Source organism: Salmo salar, chromosome ssa11, assembly GCF_905237065.1.
Source record: "Salmo salar chromosome ssa11, Ssal_v3.1, whole genome shotgun sequence".
Classification (NCBI taxonomy): Eukaryota; Metazoa; Chordata; class Actinopteri; order Salmoniformes; family Salmonidae; genus Salmo; species Salmo salar.
Window position 1 is genome coordinate 99,267,338 of NC_059452.1, and position 24,401 is coordinate 99,291,738.

A 24,401-nucleotide genomic window follows, 5' to 3' on the forward strand; every position below is an offset into this window, starting at 1 on the left:
AGAAGGCACGTCGGGTAGACCCTATAGAAGGCACGTCACCCTATAGAAGGCACGTCGGGTAGACCCTATAGAAGGCACGTCGGGTAGACCCTATAGAAGGCCCGTCGGGTAGACCCTATAGAAGGCACGTCGGGTAGACCCTATACAAGGCACGTCAGGTAGACCCTATAGAAGGCCCGTCGGGTAGACCCTATAGAAGGCCCGTCGGGTAGACCCTATAGAAGGCACGTCGGGTAGACCCTATAGAAGGCACGTCGGGTAGACCCTATAGAAGGCACGTCGGGTAGACCCTATAGAAGGCACGTCGGGTAGACCCTATAGAAGGCACGTCGGGTAGACCCTATAGAAGGCACGTCGGGTAGACCCTATAGAAGGCACGTCGGGTAGACCCTATAGAAGGCACGTCAGGTAGACCCTATAGAAGGCCCGTCAGGTAGACCCTATAGAAGGCCCGTCGGGTAGACCCTATAGAAGGCCCGTCGGGTAGACCCTATAGAAGGCCCGTCGGGTAGACCCTATAGAAGGCCCGTCGGGTAGACCCTATAGAAGGCACGTCGGGTAGACCCTATAGAAGGCACGTCGGGTAGACCCTATAGAAGGCACGTCGGGTAGACCCTATAGAAGGCACGTCGGGTAGACCCTATAGAAGGCACGTCGGGTAGACCCTAGAGAAGGCACGTCGGGTAGAACCTATAGAAGGCACGTCGGGTAGACCCTATAGAAGGCACGTCGGGTAGACCCTATAGAAGGCACGTCGGGTAGACCCTATAGAAGGCACGTCGAAAAGACCCTATAGAAGGCACGTCGGGTAGACCCTATAGAAGGCACATCGGGTAGACCCTATAGAAGGCACGTCGGGTAGACCCTAGAGAAGGCACGTCGGGTAGACCCTATAGAAGGCACGTCGGGTAGACCCTATAGAAGGCACGTCGGGTAGACCCTATAGAAGGCCCGTCGGGTAGACCCTATAGAAGGCACGTCACCCTATAGAAGGCACGTCGGGTAGACCCTATAGAAGGCACGTCACCCTATAGAAGGCACGTCAGGTAGACCCTATAGAAGGCACGTCGGGTAGACCCTATAGAAGGCACGTCGGGTAGACCCTATAGAAGGCACGTCGGGTAGACCCTATAGAAGGCACGTCGGGTAGACCCTATAGAAGGCACGTCGGGTAGACCCTATAGAAGGCACGTCGGGTAGACCCTATAGAAGGCACGTCGGGTAGACCCTATAGAAGGCACGTCGGGTAGACCCTAGAGAAGGCACGTCGGGTAGACCCTATAGAAGGCACGTCGGGTAGACCCTATAGAAGGCACGTCGGGTAGACCCTATAGAAGGCACGTCGGGTAGACCCTATAGAAGGCACGTCGGGTAGACCCTATAGAAGGCACGTCACCCTATAGAAGGCACGTCGGGTAGACCCTATAGAAGGCACGTCGGGTAGACCCTATAGAAGGCCCGTCGGGTAGACCCTATAGAAGGCACGTCGGGTAGACCCTATACAAGGCACGTCAGGTAGACCCTATAGAAGGCCCGTCGGGTAGACCCTATAGAAGGCCCGTCGGGTAGACCCTATAGAAGGCACGTCGGGTAGACCCTATAGAAGGCACGTCGGGTAGACCCTATAGAAGGCACGTCGGGTAGACCCTATAGAAGGCACGTCGGGTAGACCCTATAGAAGGCACGTCGGGTAGACCCTATAGAAGGCACGTCGGGTAGACCCTATAGAAGGCACGTCGGGTAGACCCTATAGAAGGCACGTCAGGTAGACCCTATAGAAGGCCCGTCAGGTAGACCCTATAGAAGGCCCGTCGGGTAGACCCTATAGAAGGCCCGTCGGGTAGACCCTATAGAAGGCCCGTCGGGTAGACCCTATAGAAGGCCCGTCGGGTAGACCCTATAGAAGGCCCGTCGGGTAGACCCTATAGAAGGCCCGTCGGGTAGACCCTATAGAAGGCACGTCGGGTAGACCCTATAGAAGGCACGTCGGGTAGACCCTAGAGAAGGCACGTCGGGTAGAACCTATAGAAGGCACGTCGGGTAGACCCTATAGAAGGCACGTCGGGTAGACCCTATAGAAGGCACGTCGGGTAGACCCTATAGAAGGCACGTCGGGTAGACCCTATAGAAGGCACGTCGGGTAGACCCTATAGAAGGCACGTCGGGTAGACCCTATAGAAGGCACGTCGGGTAGACCCTATAGAAGGCACGTCGGGTAGACCCTATAGAAGGCACGTCGGGTAGACCCTATAGAAGGCACGTCGGGTAGACCCTATAGAAGGCACGTCGGGTAGACCCTAGAGAAGGCACGTCGGGTAGACCCTAGAGAAGGCACGTCGGGTAGACCCTATAGAAGGCACGTCGGGTAGACCCTATAGAAGGCACGTCGGGTAGACCCTATAGAAGGCCCGTCGGGTAGACCCTATAGAAGGCACGTCACCCTATAGAAGGCACGTCGGGTAGACCCTATAGAAGGCCCGTCGGGTAGACCCTATAGAAGGCACGTCACCCTATAGAAGGCACGTCAGGTAGACCCTATAGAAGGCACGTCGGGTAGACCCTATAGAAGGCACGTCGGGTAGACCCTATAGAAGGCACGTCGGGTAGACCCTATAGAAGGCACGTCGGGTAGACCCTATAGAAGGCACGTCGGGTAGACCCTATAGAAGGCACGTCGGGTAGACCCTATAGAAGGCACGTCGGGTAGACCCTATAGAAGGCACGTCAGGTAGACCCTATAGAAGGCACGTCAGGTAGACCCTATAGAAGGCCCGTCAGGTAGACCCTATAGAAGGCCCGTCAGGTAGACCCTATAGAAGGCCCGTCGGGTAGACCCTATAGAAGGCACGTCGGGTAGACCCTATAGAAGGCACGTCGGGTAGACCCTATAGAAGGCACGTCGGGTAGACCCTAGAGAAGGCACGTCGGGTAGACCCTATAGAAGGCACGTCGGGTAGACCCTATAGAAGGCACGTCGGGTAGACCCTATAGAAGGCACGTCGGGTAGACCCTATAGAAGGCCCGTCGGGTAGACCCTATAGAAGGCCCGTCGGGTAGACCCTATAGAAGGCACGTCACCCTATAGAAGGCACGTCGGGTAGACCCTATAGAAGGCCCGTCGGGTAGACCCTATAGAAGGCACGTCACCCTATAGAAGGCACGTCAGGTAGACCCTATAGAAGGCACGTCGGGTAGACCCTAGAGAAGGCACGTCGGGTAGACCCTATAGAAGGCACGTCGGGTAGACCCTATAGAAGGCCCGTCAGGTAGACCCTATAGAAGGCACGTCAGGTAGACCCTATAGAAGGCCCGTCGGGTAGACCCTATAGAAGGCACGTCGGGTAGACCCTATAGAAGGCCCGTCGGGTAGACCCTATAGAAGGCACGTCACCCTATAGAAGGCACGTCGGGTAGACCCTATAGAAGGCCCGTCGGGTAGACCCTATAGAAGGCACGTCGGGTAGACCCTATAGAAGGCACGTCGGGTAGACCCTATAGAAGGCACGTCGGGTAGACCCTATAGAAGGCCCGTCAGGTAGACCCTATAGAAGGCCCGTCAGGTAGACCCTATAGAAGGCACGTCAGGTAGACCCTATAGAAGGCACGTCAGGTAGACCCTATAGAAGGCACGTCAGGTAGACCCTATAGAAGGCCCGTCAGGTAGACCCTATAGAAGGCCCGTCAGGTAGACCCTATAGAAGGCACGTCAGGTAGACCCTATAGAAGGCACGTCAGGTAGACCCTATAGAAGGCACGTCAGGTAGACCCTATAGAAGGCACGTCAGGTAGACCTTATAGAAGGCCCGTCAGGTAGACCCTATAGAAGGCCCGTCAGGTAGACCCTATAGAAGGCCCGTCAGGTAGACCCTATAGAAGGCCCGTCAGGTAGACCCTATAGAAGGCCCGTCAGGTAGACCCTATAGAAGGCCCGTCAGGTAGACCCTATAGAAGGCCCGTCAGGTAGACCCTATAGAAGGCCCGTCAGGTAGACCCTATAGAAGGCACGTCAGGTAGACCCTATAGAAGGCACGTCAGGTAGACCCTATAGAAGGCACGTCAGGTAGACCCTATAGAAGGCCCGTCAGGTAGACCCTATAGAAGGCCCGTCAGGTAGACCCTATAGAAGGCCCGTCAGGTAGACCCTATAGAAGGCACGTCAGGTAGACCCTATAGAAGGCACGTCAGGTAGACCCTATAGAAGGCACGTCAGGTAGACCCTATAGAAGGCACGTCAGGTAGACCCTATAGAAGGCCCGTCAGGTAGACCCTATAGAAGGCCCGTCAGGTAGACCCTATAGAAGGCCCGTCAGGTAGACCCTATAGAAGGCACGTCAGGTAGACCCTATAGAAGGCACGTCAGGTAGACCCTATAGAAGGCACGTCAGGTAGACCTTATAGAAGGCCCGTCAGGTAGACCCTATAGAAGGCCCGTCAGGTAGACCCTATAGAAGGCCCGTCAGGTAGACCCTATAGAAGGCCCGTCAGGTAGACCCTATAGAAGGCCCGTCAGGTAGACCCTATAGAAGGCCCGTCAGGTAGACCCTATAGAAGGCCCGTCAGGTAGACCCTATAGAAGGCACGTCAGGTAGACCCTATAGAAGGCACGTCAGGTAGACCCTATAGAAGGCCCGTCAGGTAGACCCTATAGAAGGCCCGTCAGGTAGACCCTATAGAAGGCCCGTCAGGTAGACCCTATAGAAGGCACGTCAGGTAGACCCTATAGAAGGCACGTCAGGTAGACCCTATAGAAGGCACGTCAGGTAGACCCTATAGAAGGCACGTCAGGTAGACCCTATAGAAGGCACGTCAGGTAGACCCTATAGAAGGCACGTCAGGTAGACCCTATAGAAGGCACGTCAGGTAGACCCTATAGAAGGCCCGTCAGGTAGACCCTATAGAAGGCCCGTCAGGTAGACCCTATAGAAGGCCCGTCAGGTAGACCCTATAGAAGGCCCGTCAGGTAGACCCTATAGAAGGCACGTCTGGTAGACCCTATAGAAGGCACGTCGGGTAGACCCTATAGAAGGCACGTCGGGTAGACCCTATAGAAGGCACGTCGGGTAGACCCTATAGAAGGCCCGTCGGGTAGACCCTATAGAAGGCACGTCGACCCTATAGAAGGCACGTCGGGTAGACCCTATAGAAGGCCCGTCAGGTAGACCCTATAGAAGGCACGTCAGGTAGACCCTATAGAAGGCACGTCAGGTAGACCCTATAGAAGGCACGTCAGGTAGACCCTATAGAAGGCACGTCAGGTAGACCCTATAGAAGGCACGTCAGGTAGACCCTATAGAAGGCACGTCGGGTAGACCCTATAGAAGGCACGTCGGGTAGACCCTATAGAAGGCACGTCGGGTAGACCCTATAGAAGGCACGTCAGGTAGACCCTATAGAAGGCCCGTCAGGTAGACCCTATAGAAGGCACGTCAGGTAGACCCTATAGAAGGCACGTCAGGTAGACCCTATAGAAGGCACGTCAGGTAGACCCTATAGAAGGCCCGTCAGGTAGACCCTATAGAAGGCCCGTCAGGTAGACCCTATAGAAGGCACGTCGGGTAGACCCTATAGAAGGCACGTCAGGTAGACCCTATAGAAGGCCCGTCAGGTAGACCCTATAGAAGGCACGTCAGGTAGACCCTATAGAAGGCACGTCAGGTAGACCCTAGAGAAGGCCCGTCGGGTAGACCCTATAGAAGGCACGTCAGGTAGACCCTATAGAAGGCACGTCAAGTAGACCCTATAGAAGGCCCGTCAGGTAGACCCTATAGAACGCACGTCAGGTAGACCCTATAGAAGGCACGTCAGGTAGACCCTATAGAAGGCACGTCAGGTAGACCCTATAGAAGGCACGTCAGGTAGACCCTAGAGAAGGCACGTCAGGTAGACCCTAGAGAAGGCACGTCAGGTAGACCCTATAGAAGGCCCGTCAGGTAGACCCTATAGAAGGCACGTCAGGTAGACCCTATAGAAGGCCCGTCAGGTAGACCCTATAGAAGGCACGTCAGGTAGACCCTATAGAAGGCACGTCAGGTAGACCCTATAGAAGGCACGTCAGGTAGACCCTATAGAAGGCACGTCAGGTAGACCCTATAGAAGGCACGTCAGGTAGACCCTATAGAAGGCACGTCAGGTAGACCCTATAGAAGGCACGTCAGGTAGACCCTATAGAAGGCACGTCAGGTAGACCCTATAGAAGGCACGTCAGGTAGACCCTATAGAAGGCACGTCAGGTAGACCCTATAGAAGGCACGTCGGGTAGACCCTATAGAAGGCACGTCGGGTAGACCCTATAGAAGGCACGTCGGGTAGACCCTATAGAAGGCACGTCAGGTAGACCCTATAGAAGGCACGTCAGGTAGACCCTATAGAAGGCACGTCAGGTAGACCCTATAGAAGGCACGTCGGGTAGACCCTATAGAAGGCACGTCGGGTAGACCCTATAGAAGGCACGTCAGGTAGACCCTATAGAAGGCACGTCAAGAAATAAAAACTTGTCATCACACGGACAAAGCTGGTAGACCCCCTGGTAGACCCCGCTGACTGTCGGGCTCTGTTGTTCCTTACCAATATGGCGTCCCCACAAAGGAGTTGGCTGGCGAAGCAATGGAGGCGGAGCCAAAGTCAGCTAGCTTGACCTGCCCTGGCTCCGTCAGGAGGATGTTACCAGCCTTGATGTCTCTGGAGAGGGATGGAGAGAGGTGGGGGAGGGATGGAGAGGGAACGAGATTTTCAAAACAGTACTTTGGACCACATGCTAATCTCGTTACGGACAAGCCCCACTGGGTCAGTAGGTGTAATTTCATTGTTAGACAAGTACCACTGGGTCAGTAGGTGTAATCTCAATATGGACAAGTACCACTGGGTCAGTAGGTGTAATCTCAATATGGACAAGTACCACTGGGTCAGTAGGTGTAATCTCAATATGGACAAGTACCACTGGGTCAGTAGGTGTAATCTCAATATGGACAAGTACCACTGGGTCAGTAGGTGTAATCTCGTTGTTAGACAAGTACCACTGGGTCAGTAGGTGTAATCTCAATATGGACAAGTACCACTGGGTCAGTAGGTGTAATCTCAATATGGACAAGCCCCACTGGGTCAGTAGGTGTAATCTCGTTACGGACAAGCACCACTGGGTCAGTAGGTGTAATCTCGTTGTTAGACAAGTACCACTGGGTCAGTAGGTGTAATCTCAATATGGACAAGTACCACTGGGTCAGTAGGTGTAATCTCAATATGGACAAGTACCACTGGGTCAGTAGGTGTAACCTCAATATGGACAAGTACCACTGGGTCAGTAGGTGTAATTTCATTGTTAGACAAGTACCACTGGGTCAGTAGGTGTAATCTCAATATGGACAAGTACCACTGGGTCAGTAGGTGTAATCTCATTGTTAGACAAGTACCACTGGGTCAGTAGGTGTAATCTCGTTGTTAGACAAGTACCACTGGGTCAGTAGGTGTAATCTCGTTGTTAGACAAGTACCACTGGGTCAGTAGGTGTAATCTCGTTGTTAGACAAAAACCACTGGGTCAGTAGGTGTAATCTCATTGTTAGACAAGTACCACTGGGTCAGTAGGTGTAATGTCATTGTTAGACAAGTACCACTGGGTCAGTAGGTGTAATCTCAATATGGACAAGTACCACTGGGTCAGTAGGTGTAATCTCAATATGGACAAGTACCACTGGGTCAGTAGGTGTAATCTCATTGTTAGACAAGTACCACTGGGTCAGTAGGTGTAATCTCAATATGGACAAGTACCACTGGGTCAGTAGGTGTAATCTCAATATGGACAAGTACCACTGGGTCAGTAGGTGTAATCTCAATATGGACAAGTACCACTGGGTCAGTAGGTGTAATCTCAATATGGACAAGTACCACTGGGTCAGTAGGTGTAATCTCAATATGGACAAGTACCACTGGGTCAGTAGGTGTAATCTCAATATGGACAAATACCACTGGGTCAGTAGGTGTAATCTCGTTGTTAGACAAGTACCACTGGGTCAGTAGGTGTAATCTCGTTGTTAGACAAGTACCACTGGGTCAGTAGGTGTAATCTCAATATGGACAAGTACCACTGGGTCAGTAGGTGTAATCTCAATATGGACAAGCACCACTGGGTCAGTAGGTGTAATCTCAATATGGACAAGTACCACTGGGTCAGTAGGTGTAATCTCAATATGGACAAGTACCACTGGGTCAGTAGGTGTAATCTCATTGTTAGACAAGTACCACTGGGTCAGTAGGTGTAATCTCAATATGGACAAGTACCACTGGGTCAGTAGGTGTAATCTCATTGTTAGACAAGCACCACTGGGTCAGTAGGTGTAATCTCAATATGGACAAGTACCACTGGGTCAGTAGGTGTAATCTCAATATGGACAAGCACCACTGGGTCAGTAGGTGTAATCTCAATATGGACAAGTACCACTGGGTCAGTAGGTGTAATCTCAATATGGACAAGTACCACTGGGTCAGTAGGTGTAATCTCAATATGGACAAGTACCACTGGGTCAGTAGGTGTAATCTCATTGTTAGACAAGTACCACTGGGTCAGTAGGTGTAATCTCAATATGGACAAATACCACTGGGTCAGTAGGTGTAATCTCGTTGTTAGACAAGTACCACTGGGTCAGTAGGTGTAATCTCGTTGTTAGACAAGTACCACTGGGTCAGTAGGTGTAATCTCAATATGGACAAGTACCACTGGGTCAGTAGGTGTAATCTCAATATGGACAAGCACCACTGGGTCAGTAGGTGTAATCTCAATATGGACAAGTACCACTGGGTCAGTAGGTGTAATCTCAATATGGACAAGTACCACTGGGTCAGTAGGTGTAATCTCATTGTTAGACAAGTACCACTGGGTCAGTAGGTGTAATCTCAATATGGACAAGTACCACTGGGTCAGTAGGTGTAATCTCATTGTTAGACAAGCACCACTGGGTCAGTAGGTGTAATCTCAATATGGACAAGTACCACTGGGTCAGTAGGTGTAATCTCAATATGGACAAGCACCACTGGGTCAGTAGGTGTAATCTCAATATGGACAAGTACCACTGGGTCAGTAGGTGTAATCTCAATATGGACAAGTACCACTGGGTCAGTAGGTGTAATCTCAATATGGACAAGTACCACTGGGTCAGTAGGTGTAATCTCGTTGTTAGACAAGTACCACTGGGTCAGTAGGTGTAATCTCAATATGGACAAGTACCACTGGGTCAGTAGGTGTAATCTCATTGTTAGACAAGCACCACTGGGTCAGTAGGTGTAATCTCAATATGGACAAGCACCACTGGGTCAGTAGGTGTAATCTCAATATGGACAAGTACCACTGGGTCAGTAGGTGTAATCTCATTGTTAGACAAGCACCACTGGGTCACTAGGTGTAATCTCAATATGGACAAGCACCACTGGGTCAGTAGGTGTAATCTCAATATGGACAAGCACCACTGGGTCAGTAGGTGTAATCATGTTTCTGAATGCTCCTCTAACTGTCTCACCTGTGAATCATGTTGTGGGAGTGAAGGTAGGCCAACCCCTGCAAAGCACCATGGGTAATGGCAGCGATCTCCATTTCCTGAAGGGGATTTTTATGAACTACAGGATGAGTAAGAGAGGATATTTTAGAAAACATTTGCTAAAAATGTGTAAAAAGACACATTGTGTCAAACACAGTCTAAATTGACCACGATGTAGTACAACACAAAAAGGAAGGTTAATGTTTCTAGAATGTTTTACCTTCTAGAACATCAGAAGCGGAGCCCAGACAGTACTCCATCACCAGCTAGACACACACAGAACACATCCAGGAAGAAAACAGGTCCATGGATATACACCTGAAACATCTCAATGGGAGTTTTAACCTCAAAATGTGTGCGAGGGTGTGTTTTTCTGGGTTTCATAGGTAGTAGGCCTTCATACACTACCGTGTGTGTGTGTTTGTGTGTGTCTTACCCATGCTGTGTGTTCTCGTAGGTAGCAGCCCTTGTACTCTATGCTGTTGGGATGTTGAATCCTCTGGAGAAACTTCACCTCTTTTACAATGTCCTGCCATTTCTGAGAGAGATAGTTTTATTTTTTTTTTAAATACCTATATCGGCCCAAAATTAAAATGAAAAACAAAGAAAGAGTGAGAGAGAGGGAGGGAGAGTGTGAAAAGAGAATACTTTTATTTTTTAAGAATAAACCATATAAAGAAAGACTTAATATATTTCTGTGGAGACATGGTGAAACTACAAATGAGTTCTTGGTCAACCAACACACCTGGGGAAATAAAATGGGTGCAGAGTGACTACTCAGATCACTCTGAATGAACACAAAACATACAGAGAACCCTGGAGGTCTCCATCAAGTGTTTGTTCTCATACGTGACATACATACGGAATGGTGTCTGTCTACTGGGGTGGTTTTCTTCGTACACAGATTAGGTGTAATCTGATTACAGATCATTTGAAATTACGAGGAGAGCGAGGTGAAAGTGAAAGTGTATGAGAGCCGTGGGGTGACCTTGGAGATAATTGTGTTCAGCTCACATATTTCTATCGGAGAGTGTGTGTGTGTTAACTCAATCTGGTGCAGCGCAACATTTCTCAAGTGTGCCGTCTGAGATGTTGTCCCTGTTGAAATAAACTTTCGAAAGAAAAACAGGGAGGAATGTGTAGCAGTCCGCCTCACCTCGTTGGACTGCTTCCCGCTGTAGGACATCTTCTTGATGGCCACCACCTCGGTAGTTCGCACATCCCGCGCCTTAGACACAGACAGAGAACACACACACACACACACACACACAGGCAGAGAACACGAACACACCTTAGACACAGAACACACACAAGCCTTAAGACACAGACAGAACACGCACACAGGCCTTAAGACACAGTCAGAGTAAACACACAGGCCTTAAGACACAGAGAGAACACAGGTGGAACAGTAGGACTATTACAGCACAGGAATCGGTGTGTGTGTTTGCATGTTTGAGTGATGTGGTGTGTGTGTGATGTGGTGTGCGTGTTTGAGTGTGTGTGTGTGTGATGTGGTGTGCGTGTTTGAGTGTGTGTGTGAGAGATGTGGTGTGTGTGTTTGAGTGTGTGTGTGTGTGAGAGATGTGGTGTGTGTGTTTGAGTGTGTGTGTGTGTGTGTGTGTGATGTGGTGTGTGTGTGTGTGATGTGGTGTGTGTGTTTGAGTGTGTGTGTGTGTGATGTGGTGTGTGTGTTTGAGTGTGTGTGTGTGTGTGTGTAGAGATGTGGTGTGTGTGTTTGAGTGTGTGTGTGTGTGTGTGTGTGGATGTGGTGTGTGTGTTTGAGTGTGTGTGTGTGTGTGAGATGTGGTGTGCGTGTTTGAGTGTGTGTGTGTGTGATGTGGTGTGTGTGTGTTTGAGTGTGTGTGTGTGTGTGTGATGTGGTGTGTGTGTGTTTGAGTGTGTGTGTGTGTGTGTGATGTGGTGTGTGTGTTTGAGTGTGTACATACAAAGTAGACTGCTCCAAAGCTGCCATGACCTATCTCTCTGAGGTCAGAGAACAGTTTCTCAGGGTCTTCCTTGAAGAACAGCTCGGCTACATCCGGGTCCTTCAGACTGCCCGCCCGCACAGTGGAGGGCATGCTGGGTAATGTAGTTTTCTGTCTCCCGGCAGGGCGGGGGCAGGGGCCAGAGGACTATCTGGCCGTTGGAGCGCAGCTGGATCTATGCCAGAGCAGCTGACAACTCATCTGCCAGTGGGGAGGAGCCAGAGGAGCCGGAGCATGGGCATCTTGAGGGAGGGGGAAGAGGAAGAGTATGTAAGAAGAATATGGGGGGGGGGGGAACAGCTTCGTTACTCCGCTTAGAGAAACATTGGATCAAACATTGCCTCTCACTCAGCTTAACCTCATCCCCAGGCTATTGTGCACAGCGTGGGAGTGTCCACAGAATTCTATGGGAGTGGTCTTATGCAGTAAAATATGTCATTTAATCCAACCAAAAGGACTGCGTGGCTAAGGGAAAGTTGTTTTGGTAGATTAAGTCGATTAAGCCAATGGCTATGCGTTTGATGAGTTGGTCATTAAAATGTTCAAAACTCACTACATTAAATTACACCTGGGAATTCTGGGAAATTTACTGGACTTTTCCATCAGGTAGATATTTAAAACTACTGGCCTGGGCGAGTAGACGCACAAACATCATGTAGATCTTTAAACTACTGGCCTGGGCGAGTAGACGCACAAACATCATGTAGATCTTTAAACTACTGGCCTGGGCGAGTAGACGCACAAACATCATGTAGATCTTTAAACTACTGGCCTGGGCGAGTAGACGCACAAACATCATGTAGATCTTTAAACTACTGGCCTGGGCGAGTAGACGCACAAACATCATGTAGATCTTTAAACTACTGGCCTGGGCGAGTAGACGCACAAACATCATGTAGATCTTTAAACTACTGGCCTGGGCGAGCACACGCACAAACATCATGTAGATCTTTAAACTACTGGCCTGGGCGAGTAGACGCACAAACATCATGTAGATCTTTAAACTACTGGCCTGGGCGAGTAGACGCACAAACATCATGTAGATCTTTAAACTACTGGCCTGGGCGAGTAGACGCACAAACATCATGTAGATCTTTAAACTACTGGCCTGGGCGAGTAGACGCACAAACATCATGTAGATCTTTAAACTACTGGCCTGGGCGAGTAGACGCACAAACATCATGTAGATCTTTAAACTACTGGCCTGGGCGAGTAGACGCACAAACATCATGTGGATTAATCATTGATTTAACATCCGGGTTTAAACTAGGCTATTGCCTTAATGAGAGACAGAAGTGGGGTCAGAGTGCAGTGAGGGATTCAGTGTGTGTGCGTGTGCATCATTGAGTCACGTATTGATGAGTTGTGTGTGTGTGTGTTTCATTGAGTGTATTGATAAGTGTGTGTGTTTCATTGAGTGTATTGATAAGTGTGTGTGTGTGTGTGTGTGTGTGTGTGTGTGTGTGTGTGTGAGAGAGAGAGCACTGAGTTCTTCTGGGACTGAAACATCAGCCTCTGATGTGCAAATCACCACAGCTGTAGTACCACAGCAAAGCTCTCAATAAAACACACACCATTATGGATTAGGGATGTGTGTGTGTGTGTGTGTGTAAGAGAGAGAGAATGAGTGACATTGTGTTGACATTTGAAATGTCTTTATTGTTTTTGGAACTTCTGTGAGTGTAATTTGTTTATTATCTGTTTCACTAGCTTTGGCAATGTAAACATGTTTCCCATGCCAATAAAGCCCTTAAATTGAATTCACACACAAACATGAAATTGATCATAAATACAGTGTAGACATTGTTAATGTTGTACATGACTATTGTAGCTGGAAACGGCAGATTTCTTTATGGAATATCTACATAGGTGTACAGAGGCCCATTATCAGCAACCATCACTCCTGTGTTCCAATGGCACGTTGTGTTAGCTAATCCAAGTTTATCATTTTAAAAGGCTAATTGATCATTAGAAAACATTTTTGCAATTATGTTAGCACAGCTGAAAACTGTTGTTGTGATTAAAGAAGCAATAAAACTGGCCTTCTTTAGACGAATTGAGTATCTGGAGCATCAGCATTTGTGGGTTCGACTACAGGCTCAAAATGGCCAGAAACAAATAACTTTCTTCTGAAACTCGTCAGTCTATTCTTGTTCTGAGAAATGAAGGCTATTCCATGCGAGAAATTGCCAAGAAACGGAAGATCTCGTACAACGCTGTGTACTACTCCCTTCACAGAACAGCGCAAACTGGCTCTAACCAGAATAGAAAGAGGAGTAGGAGGCCCCGGTGCACAACTGAGCAAGAGGACAAGTACATTAGAGTGTCTAGTTTGAGAAACAGACACCTCACAAGTCCTCAACCGGTTCCAGCTACAATAGTCATTTACAACATTAACAATGTCTACACTGTATTTCTGATCAATTTGATGTTATTTCTAAAGTGACCCCAAACTTTTGAACGGTAGTGTAGGTAGGAATAAAGTGACTTGGCAACAGGAAAGATAATAAACAGTAACAGCAGCGTATGTGATGAGTCAAAAGGGTCAATGCAGATTGTTAAATAGTTAACTAATAGCTACCCAGATGAACTATTTAACAGTCTTTTTGGCTAGGGGTTAGAAGCTGTTCAGGGTCCTGTTGGTTCCACACTTGTCGTGCGGTAGGAGAAAACCGTCTATGACTTGAGTGGCTGCAGTCTATGACCATTTTTAGTGCCTTCCTCTGACACCGGCTGGTATAGAGGTCCTGGATGGCAGGGAACTCGGCCCCAGAGGTGTACTGGGCCATACGCACTACAGGGGCTGTTACGCTGACCGCATTACCACCAGTCATGAGTCATAAAGGCAGTCAAATTCCACCTGACCGTTTAGTCACATTAATTAGGCTTCTCCAAGCTCTGATGCTGCTGATGGTCATTAGCAACCTACCAAACTTGCTAACTGCCTGGTACTCAGCACTCTATTGTCCCTTTAATCACTCTGACATCAATGCAAATGTATTCAAAAATCTTATCAAAACACTTCATGAGGGCACATGAGCTCATGTTGCGCAACATTTCTATAGGCTGTGTAATTGTGTGAGAAAACAGAGTGATGGGCTCTATTAAAAAAGAGGAGGATCCCATCAGCTTTCTATAGGTTAGGCCCATTATATTTATTTTTCAACTTTCCTAATATTAAGCACATTGTTTTTCTTTACAACAGGAGTATAGCCTACCTGGCTGGCATGAAAATTAACCACGGGAAAAGCGTCCTCCATTCGCTATTAAACTGCATGGTCATGTATTTTTTCCCCTGAACCTGTTTCCAGACAGGTGCATGATAACGGTCCATTCTAAAAATCTACATTTTACACATATATTACTTAGTATATGGACTATGAAACATTGTTTCTATTTGAAGAAAGAAAAGTACATTTACACATTAGTATTAGGCAGTTTGTTGTGGTATGAGGTGTTATGGAGCACGATGAAGGCATATCAAAACGTTGAGACGACCTATTCCCACCATCACTAAGGTCATGCGCACCACTTTCAATGACAGAGGCAATGCTTACACTTCTAACCCCAGTTACTGCTAGTGGAATGATCACGCTGCTCATCAATCCCTGCTAAAGGGGGTTGAGACGGAAAATGATCAAATACATCCGACAATGTTCAACATTAAGACAAGTTCACTGAAAGTAACTAATCAGAAAGGCTAGGTCAATCTAATGTATAATAACACTTCTGGAATTGATCAAATTAAGTTGGATCCAAGCAACAAAAAGTCATTATGCTGTACCTAATATATTAGTGCCTGTAAAACACTAAAAAGGTAGGTTTATTATACATTTTTAAAAATTGTTCATGTTGGAAATATTCAAAAAGCTCATAGAAAATAGTTGCCTCAGTTTTCTAAGTAGAACAATAGGTTTTACAGTGTGTACAGGATGAACCCAGAGACTAAAAAGACACCTGACCAATCAACATAATATAATTCATACCTCGTCGACAGAGAAAGTAGGCCTAGAGAGAGCAGAAGCTGTCAACCAATCAACACAGCAGTTCTGGCCTGAATCAGTGCATAAAACACAGTCCATGGACAGTCATAGTAGAGAGACAAACCTAGGAGGATTTCCCCCTTCTCACACACAGTCACACACACTAGCTCCTCTGTCATTAGGATAAAGGCAGTGTTTAGCCTAACTCTCACTCTGCTACCACATCACTAGTCAAATCAAAGTTCATTGGTCGTACACAGCTTAGCAACGTTCTAGAGCAGTGAAATGCTTATGTTTATTTGTATCTATCCTTTTTATCCCCAATTTCGTGGAATCCAATTGGTAGTTACAGTCTTGTCTCATTGCTGCAACTCCCCTACAGACTCTGGAGAGGCGAAGGTCGAGAGCCGCTCGTCCTCCAAAACACGACCCAACCAAGCCGCACTGCTTCTTGACACACTGCCCACTTAACCCGGAAGCCAGACGCACCAATGTGTCGGCGGAAACACCGTACAACTGGTCAACCGTGTCAGCGAGCATGTGCCCAGCCCGCCACAGGAGTCGCTAGAGCGCGATGGGACATCCCGGGACGGCCAAACCCTCCCCTAACCCGGACAACGCTGGGCCAATGGTGCATCGCATCATGGGTCTCCCGGTCGCGGCCGGTTGAGACACAGCCCAGTATCAAACCAGGATCTGTAGTAACGCAGCTAGCACTGCGATGCAGTGCCTTAGACCACTGCGCCACTTGGGAGGCCCCTGAAATGCCTATGTTACTAGCTCCAAACAATCCAGTCAAATGTCAAAAAGTACACAAATTATCAAAATGTTTAAATAAAAACACAAGAAATCGTGAAATGGCTGAAGCAATTTGGTAACGGAATTGACTATAATGTATTTTCAGCTCAGATTTACTCACAAGGGAATGGCATACAACACAGCCTTGGCATAGCCTATAGGCATAGTGTTTTCATTTTAAAAAATATATATTTTATGTATTCATTCAAATCAAACTTTATTTGCAACATTCGACAAATACAACAAGGGTAGACTTTACCTTAAATGCTTACTTACAAGCCCTTAACCAACAGTTCAAGAAGAAGAAAATATTTACCAAGTAGACTAAAATAAAAAGTACTAATAAAAAGTAACACAATAAGAACAACAATAACAAGGCTATATACAGGGGGCACCGGTACCGAGTCAGTGTGCAGGGGTACAGGCTAGTTGAGGTAATCTGTACATGTAGCTGGGGTTCACAGTGCGGACAGAACCGAGGTGGCCAATTTGGATGCAATCAATTAGCTTTATTTCTGAGAGATCAAATTATTTAGGTCAACAAAATGCATTTTGAAGGAAGGCTAATCTTATCCGTTTCTAACCACAAACAATTTCAGAACCGTCTGAGTTGGTGGGTGTTGAAAATGTACCCAGGGTCACTGTATGTGTCCTGGGGTGGACTGGCTGGCTGAGAGGGTTTTTTCTGGATAGCTGAGAGGGTGTTTCTGAGCATGCCAGTGTTTCACTGGGACAGAGGCTGCTGCTACGGTGGGTTATGTCAGGTGGCAACTGATATAGAGCGGGGTGGGGGGGGGTCAGGATAACAACACTGATCCCTGTGGACTGTACTGTGTGGCAGGCCGAGAGAACAGGCTTTACCACACTCCCTCTCTGATCCCTTTTTCCTGGGAGATGCATAAATCCTATAGACTATAGTACTGTCAGTGTGGCAACAGTGACCAGGCCTGAAGCTGGTATAACACATAGTAGAACACAAACATTAACAGGCTGTTACACCACCTACCCACGTAGCTCAACTAGGACGCCACCGACCCACGTAGCTCAACTAGGACGCCACCGACCCACGTAGCTCAACTAGGACGCCACCGACCCACGTAGCTCAACTAGGACGCCACCGACCCACGTAGCTCAACTAGGACGCCACCGACCCACGTAGCTCAACTAGGACGCCACCGACCCACGTAGCTCAACTAGGACGCCACCGACCCACGTAGCTCAACTAGGACGCCACCGACCCACGTAGCTCAACTAGGACGCCACCGACCCACGTAGCTCAACTAGGACGCCACCGACCCACGTAGCTCAACTAGGACGCCACCGACCCACGTAGCTCAACTAGGACGCCACCTACCCACGTAGCTCAACTAGGACGCCACCTACCCACGTAGCTCAACTAGGACGCCACTTACCCACGTAGCTCAACTAGGACGCCACTTACCCACGTAGCTCAACTAGGACGCCACTTACCCACGTAGCTCAACTAGGACGCCACTTACCCACGTAGCTCAACTAGGACGCCACCTACCCACGTAGCTCAACTAGGACGCCACCTACCCACGTAGCTCAACTAGGACGCTACTTACCAACTAGGACGCTACTTACCAACTATGACGCTACTTACCAACTATGACGCTACTTACCCATGTACAGTTGAAGTCGGAAGTTTACATACACTTAAGCTGGAGTCATTAAAACTTGTTTTTTTAACCACTCCACAAATTTCTTGTTAACAAACTATAGTTTTGGCAAGTCGGTTAGGACATCTACTTTGTGCATGACAAAAGTAGATTTCCAACAATTGTTGACAGAGAGATTATTTCACTTATAATTCACTGTATCACAATTCCAGTGGGTCAGAAGCTTACATACACTAAGTTGACTGTGCCTTTAAACCGCTTGGAAAATTCCAGAAAATAATGTCATGGCTTTAGAAGCTTCTGATAAATGGTGTCAATTAGCCTGAGTCAATTGGAGGTGTACCTGTGGATGTATTTCAAGGCCTACCTTCAAACTCAGTGCCTCTTTGCTTGATATCATGGGAAAATCTAAAGAAATCAGCCAAGACCTCAGAAGAAAAATTTAAGACCTCTACAAGTCTGGTTCATCCTTGGGAGCAATTTCCAAATGCCTGAAGGTACCACCTCCATCTGTACAAACAATAGTATGCAAGCACAAACACCATGGGACCACGCAGCTGTCATACCGCTCAGGAAGGAGACGCGTTCGGTCTCCTAGAGATGAACGTACTTTGATTTGCACTTTTCGCACCAATCTCAGAACAACAGCAAAGGACCTTGTGAAGATGATGGAGGAAACAAGTACAAAAGTATCTATAGCCACAGTAAAACGAGTCCTAGATCGACAAAACCTGAAAGGCCGCTCAGCAAAGAAGAAGCCACTGCTCCAAAACCGCCATAAAAAAGCCAGACTACGGTTTGCAACTGTACATGGGGACAAAGATTGTACTTTTTGGAGAAATGTCCTCTGGTCTGATGAAACAAAAATATAACTGTTCGGCCAAAATGACCATCGTTATGTTTGGAGGAAAAGGGGGGAGGCTTGCAAGCCGAAGAACACCATCCCAACCGTGAAGCACGGGGGTGGCAGCATCATGTTGTGGGGGTGCTTTGCGCAGGAGGGACTGGTGCACTTCACAAAATAGATGACATCATGATGAAAGAAAATTATGTGGATATATTGAAGCAACATCTCAAGGCATCAGTCAGGAAGTTAAAGCTTGGTTGCAAGTGGGTCTTTCAAATGGACATTGACCCCAAGCATACTTCCAAAGTTGTGGCAAAATGGCTTAAGGACAACAAAGTCAAGGTATTGGAGTGGCCATCACAAAGCCCTGACATCAATCCCATAGAAAATTGTGTGCAGAACTGAAAAGGCGTGTACGAGCAAAGAGGCCTACAAACCTGACTCGGTTAAACCAGCTCTGTCAGGAGGAATGGGCCAAAATGTACCCAACTTATTGTGGGAAGCTTGTGCAAGGCTACCTAAAACATTTGACCCAAGTTAAACAATTTGAAGGCAATGCTACCAAATACTAATTGAGTGCATGTAAACTTCTGACACACTGGGAATGTGATGAAAGAAATAAAAGCTGAAATAAATAATTCTCTCTACTGTTATTCTGACATTTCACATTCTCCTACAGTGAGGGGAAAAAGTATTTGATCCCCTGCTGATTTTGTACGTTTGCACACTGACAAAGAAATTATCAGTGTATAATTTTAATGGTAGGTTTATTTGAACAGTGAGAGACAGAATAACAACAAAAAAATCCAGAAAAACGCATGTCAAAAATGTTATAAAATTATTTGCATTTTAACGAGGGAAATAAGTATTTGACCCCTCTGCAAAACATGACTTAGTACTTGGTGGCAAAACCCTTGTTGGCAATCACAGAGGTCAGACGTTTCTTGTAGTTGGCCACCAGGTTTGCACACATCTCAGGAGGGATTTTGTCCCACTCCTCTTTGCAGATCTTCTCCAAGTCATTAAGGTTTCGAGGCTGACGTTTGACAACTCGAACATTCAGCTCCCTCCACAGATTTTCTATGGGATTAAGGTCTGGAGACTGGCTAGGCCACTCCAGGACCTTAATGTGCTTCTTCTTGAGCCACTCCTTTGTTGCCTTGGCCGTGTGTTTTGGGTCACTGTCATGCTGGAATACCCATCCACAACCCATTTTCAATGCCCTGGCTGAGGGAAGTGGTTCTCACCCAAGATTTGACGGTACATGGCCCTGTCCATCGTCCCTTTGATGCGGTGAAGTTGTCCTCTCCCCTTAGCAGAAAGACACCCCCAAAGCATAATGTTTCCACCTCCATGTTTGACGGTGGAGATGGTGTTCTTGGGGTCATAGACAGCATTCCTCCTCCTCCAAACACGGTGAGTTGAGTTGATGCCAAAGAGCTCCATTTTGGTCTCATCTGACCACAACACTTTCACCCAGTTGTCCTCTGAATCATTCAGATGTTCATTGGCAAACTTCAGACGGGCATGTATATGTGCTATCTTGAGCAGGGGGACCTTGCGGGCGCTGCAGGATTTCAGTCCTTCACAGCGTAGTGTGTTTCCAATTGTTTTCTTGGTGACTATGGTCCCAGCTGCCTTGAGATCACTGACAAGATCCTCCCGTGTAGTTCTGGGCTGATTCCTCACCGTTCTCATGATCATTGCAACTCCACGAGGTGAGATCTTGCATGGAGCCCCAGGCCGAGGGAGATTGACAGTTCTTTTGTGTTTCTTCCATTTGCGAATAATTGCACCAACTGTTGTCACCTTCTCACCAAGCTGCTTGGCAATGGTTTTGTAGCCCATTCCAGCCTTGTGTAGGTCTACAATCTTGTCCCTGACATCCTTGGTGAGCTCTTTGGTCTTGGCCATGGTGGAGAGTTTGGAATCTGATGGATTGATTGCTTCTGTGGACAGGTGTCTTTTATACAGGTAACAAGCTGAGATTAGGAGCACTCCCTTTAAGAGTGTGCTCCTAATCTCAGCTCGTTACCTGTATTAAAGACACCTGGGAGCCAGAAATCTTTCTGATTGAGAGGGGGTCAAATACTTATTTCCCTCATTAAAAAGCTAATCATTTTATAACATTATTGAAATGCGTTTTTCTGGATTTTTGTTGTTGTTATTTCGTCTCTCACTGTTCAAATAAACCTACTATTAAAATTATAGACTGATCATTTCTTTGTCAGTGGGCAAACGTACAAAATCAGCAGGGGATCAAATACTTTTTTCCCCTCACTGTAACTGACCTAAGACGGGGTCTTCTTACTAGGATTAAATGTCAGGAATTGTGAAAACTGAGTTTAAATGTATTTGGCTAAGGTGAATGTAAACTTCCGACTTCAACTGTAGCTGAACTACGACGCCACCTACCCACGTAGCTCAACTACGACGCCACCTACCCACGTAGCTCAACTACGACGCCACCTACCCACGTAGCTCAACTACGACGCCACCTACCCACGTAGCTCAACTACGACGCCACCTACCCACGTAGCTCAACTACGACGCCACCTACCCACGTAGCTCAACTACGACGCTACCAACCCTTGTAGCTAAACTATGACGCTACCGACACTTGCAGCTAAATTCCATCGAGAGCATCCTGACCGGTTGCATCACCGCCTGGTATGGCAACTGCTTGGCCTCCGACCGCAAGGCACTACAGAGGGTAGTGCGTAAGGCCCAGTAAATCACTGGAGCCAAGCTTCCTGCCATCCAGGACCTCTATACCAGGCGATGTCAGAGGAAAGCCCTAAAACTGTCAAAGACTCCAGCCACCCTAGTCATAGACTGTTCTCTCTGCTACCGCACGGCAAGTGGTACCGGAGCGCCAAGTCTAGGTCCAAAAGGCTTCTTAACAGCTTCTACCCCCAGGCCTGAACAGCTAATCAAATGGCTACCCAGACTAATTGTATTGCCCCCCCCCTCCCTTTACACTGCTGCTACTCTCTGTTTATTATCTATGAATAGTTAGTTGAATAACTCTACCAACATGTACATACTACCTCAATTACCTCGACTAACTGGTGCCCCTGCACATTGACTCTGTACCGGTACCCCCTGTATATAGCCTCGCTACTGTTATTTCACTGCTGCTCTTTAATTATTTGTTCTTCTTTTACATAACACTTATTTTTCTTAAAACTACATTGTTGGTTAAGGGCTTGTAAGTAAGCATTTCACTGTAAGGTCTACCTGTTGTATTTGGCGCATGTGACAAATACAGTTTTATTTCAACTCTCACTGGTCTAGTGATGGACGACACTTCAAATCATTGTGTGCAGATGTGAGGACAGTGTGTGGATAACTACCTTATATCACTGGTTGTGATATAACCTACTGTACATTCAAATTCCTAGAATGCCAAGTGTTTGAATGCAATGTTGTTAATCAATGCAAAAGGTTTGCATTGTTAACGGAAAAAAAGTGTTCTTGATTTGTCATTCCCAACACTTCACCTTAATGTGTAGGAAGGATGTGAAGGGGAGTTGTTGCCAACTTACATTTATGATGCCATTGTCTAACAAATGAAAACAACATAATCGTTATTTAGAGATGTTTTCCATTAAGTACAGTTTGTCACAATTTGGAGTGTGCAATACTGGCGAACAGGCATAGTCAAGGCCGAGAAAGAATGTTACGCAATGTCAACACAGAAATTAGGAATGTGACTCACGTCACTGCCCACAAACAAGTCAGCAACCGCCAGGAATGAATGCAGGCGTACAAGGAAGACATACCACGACAATAGATTTGTCAAGCTGCTTGTTTGCTGGCTGTAAACATTAAAACCTAGCAACACTTAGGACATAACTAGTGCTATTTCAGTTCACAGTTTAGACCGAGTGGTTGACATTGGTCGTGAAGCTGCTGTGTTTCTGATCGCCTCAGCCATGATTTACAGTTGAGTTGAACAGTGAGGAAAAAACACGAAGGAGTGTCACATCAAAACGACCTGTCTACATTAGAAGAGGATTCGCTAGTTAGCTATCTGGCTAGTAAAACAGCAGACGTTAGCTTGATAGCTAACGTTACAAGCCAGCATTTATCGCTAGACGAACGTTACCTAGCTAGCCATGTCCTTCCCAGCATTTGACAATCTGTCTTGTCATTTAGCTGCCATTGAATTGTCATTTAGCTGCCATTGAATTGTTTACAAGTTAAAAGGAGACATTCGCTTCATAGCTTATCAAAAGTTAGCTAGTTAGTTAGCCATCTAGCTAGTTAGCCATGTCCATTAGTTATCATTCCCCAATCGTTAGAGCAAAGATTCCTCTCTGACTAAAGTTAGCTAGTTGGATGTCATCGAGCTAACATTAACCATCCACGTCGTAAGCTAACTAACGTTACAGCATTAATGATGTTGTCTAACCAGCTGATCAAGTTGGCTAACTAAGAAGCCTAGCTAGCAGGCAAGTTATCCAGATAAACACATTTCTCACCAGCAGAAGTTGGCTTGAATGCACAGCGGACACTTACCTGTCAGAGGCCAGGTTCAGGTAGAATAACGGGAGCAAATGTCCAACAAGGCAGGGAAGGGCGCAACAAACTGACTCGAGTCTGGAGGTGGAGCACAGATTGGAGTTTTGTTAGCTAGCCTTTTCCAGGTTGAACGATGCCGACTCGTTGTGTTTGGTCAACCGAATAGCAAGTGTAATGTGTGTACAGTAAGGCCAGTCGAGGCCCTGAAAATAACTACCAATAGCTGGGTAATAAACCAGTCAGCCAACGAAGTTCTCCACTCCTCCCAATCAGTTTCCAAAGATGGCGGCTGCGAGAATTCACCTCCTCCTTACTACCGTGACAATCATAGGGCAAAAATATGTAAAAACATCCACAACTCTGTTAAAACTGAAAAGCGACAGTCATCCCTAGTTCTGACTAAAACGATTAGTGTGCCGCACTTGGGTGGCCTTGTCGCTGTTTACCCCCGGGTGGGTGCTGAAGTTACTGTCACCTCTCCGTGCTAGCTATCCCCCTGCGAAACATCCAGCCAAGATCCGCAATCTGAATCCTCCCTCCCTGTTGCCAAGTTGGCGGGGCGTGACAACACAACAGGGAATTCGTAGTTGGTTATGAGTAAAACACACAAGTTGGTGGTGGTTGACAGTCAGGGTAGATTCACAATCATGTTCCGAATATCTATCAAATAATATATAATTCATTTTATGTTCTCAAATGTTCAAGTCTAGTTCAACATTCAAAGTAAACACACACAATCCTCTTCATTGCCTGGAAACCCGGTGTTGAATTGCATTGAATTCTACGCCAGGAAGAAAATGATTTTGAATCAGGAACATTTCCTCTAATGACCTCAACAGCCAGAATGTTGAATAAATTTACATTTTAAAGTACTTTATCGGTTGTCTGTGAGGTCCTTTTGGCGGTAGGAATGTGAGACAACATATCTACTGGAAAGTATAATTACATAAACTGTTCAAAGTGCTAATAGCGCTCTCTGATTTCCATCATCTGGTGTATAGAAATACATGAACCAGACACGCATACTTGCCGAGCTCGTGCACGTGTTTACATGGTTCTGCGCATGCTTCAGGTCATAGAAATCTGAGTGTACTGCCA

General features: G+C 47.2%; 1 protein-coding gene across 1 annotated transcript in view; it reads right to left on the reverse strand.

Moving 5' to 3' along the window:
- Positions 1 to 23,969, reverse strand: part of LOC106563797 (serine/threonine-protein kinase TAO1) — a 70,281-nt gene extending 46,312 nt beyond the window's left edge. The window contains 8 exon segments of the mRNA XM_014129656.2: positions 6,565 to 6,678; positions 9,506 to 9,602; positions 9,744 to 9,789; positions 9,960 to 10,061; positions 10,680 to 10,751; positions 11,470 to 11,750; positions 23,301 to 23,381; positions 23,521 to 23,969. Of these exon segments, the coding sequence (XP_013985131.2) occupies positions 6,565 to 6,678; positions 9,506 to 9,602; positions 9,744 to 9,789; positions 9,960 to 10,061; positions 10,680 to 10,751; positions 11,470 to 11,601 (563 nt within the window). The 5' untranslated portion in view covers positions 11,602 to 11,750; positions 23,301 to 23,381; positions 23,521 to 23,969.
- Between the last annotated feature and the right edge of the window lie 432 nt (positions 23,970 to 24,401).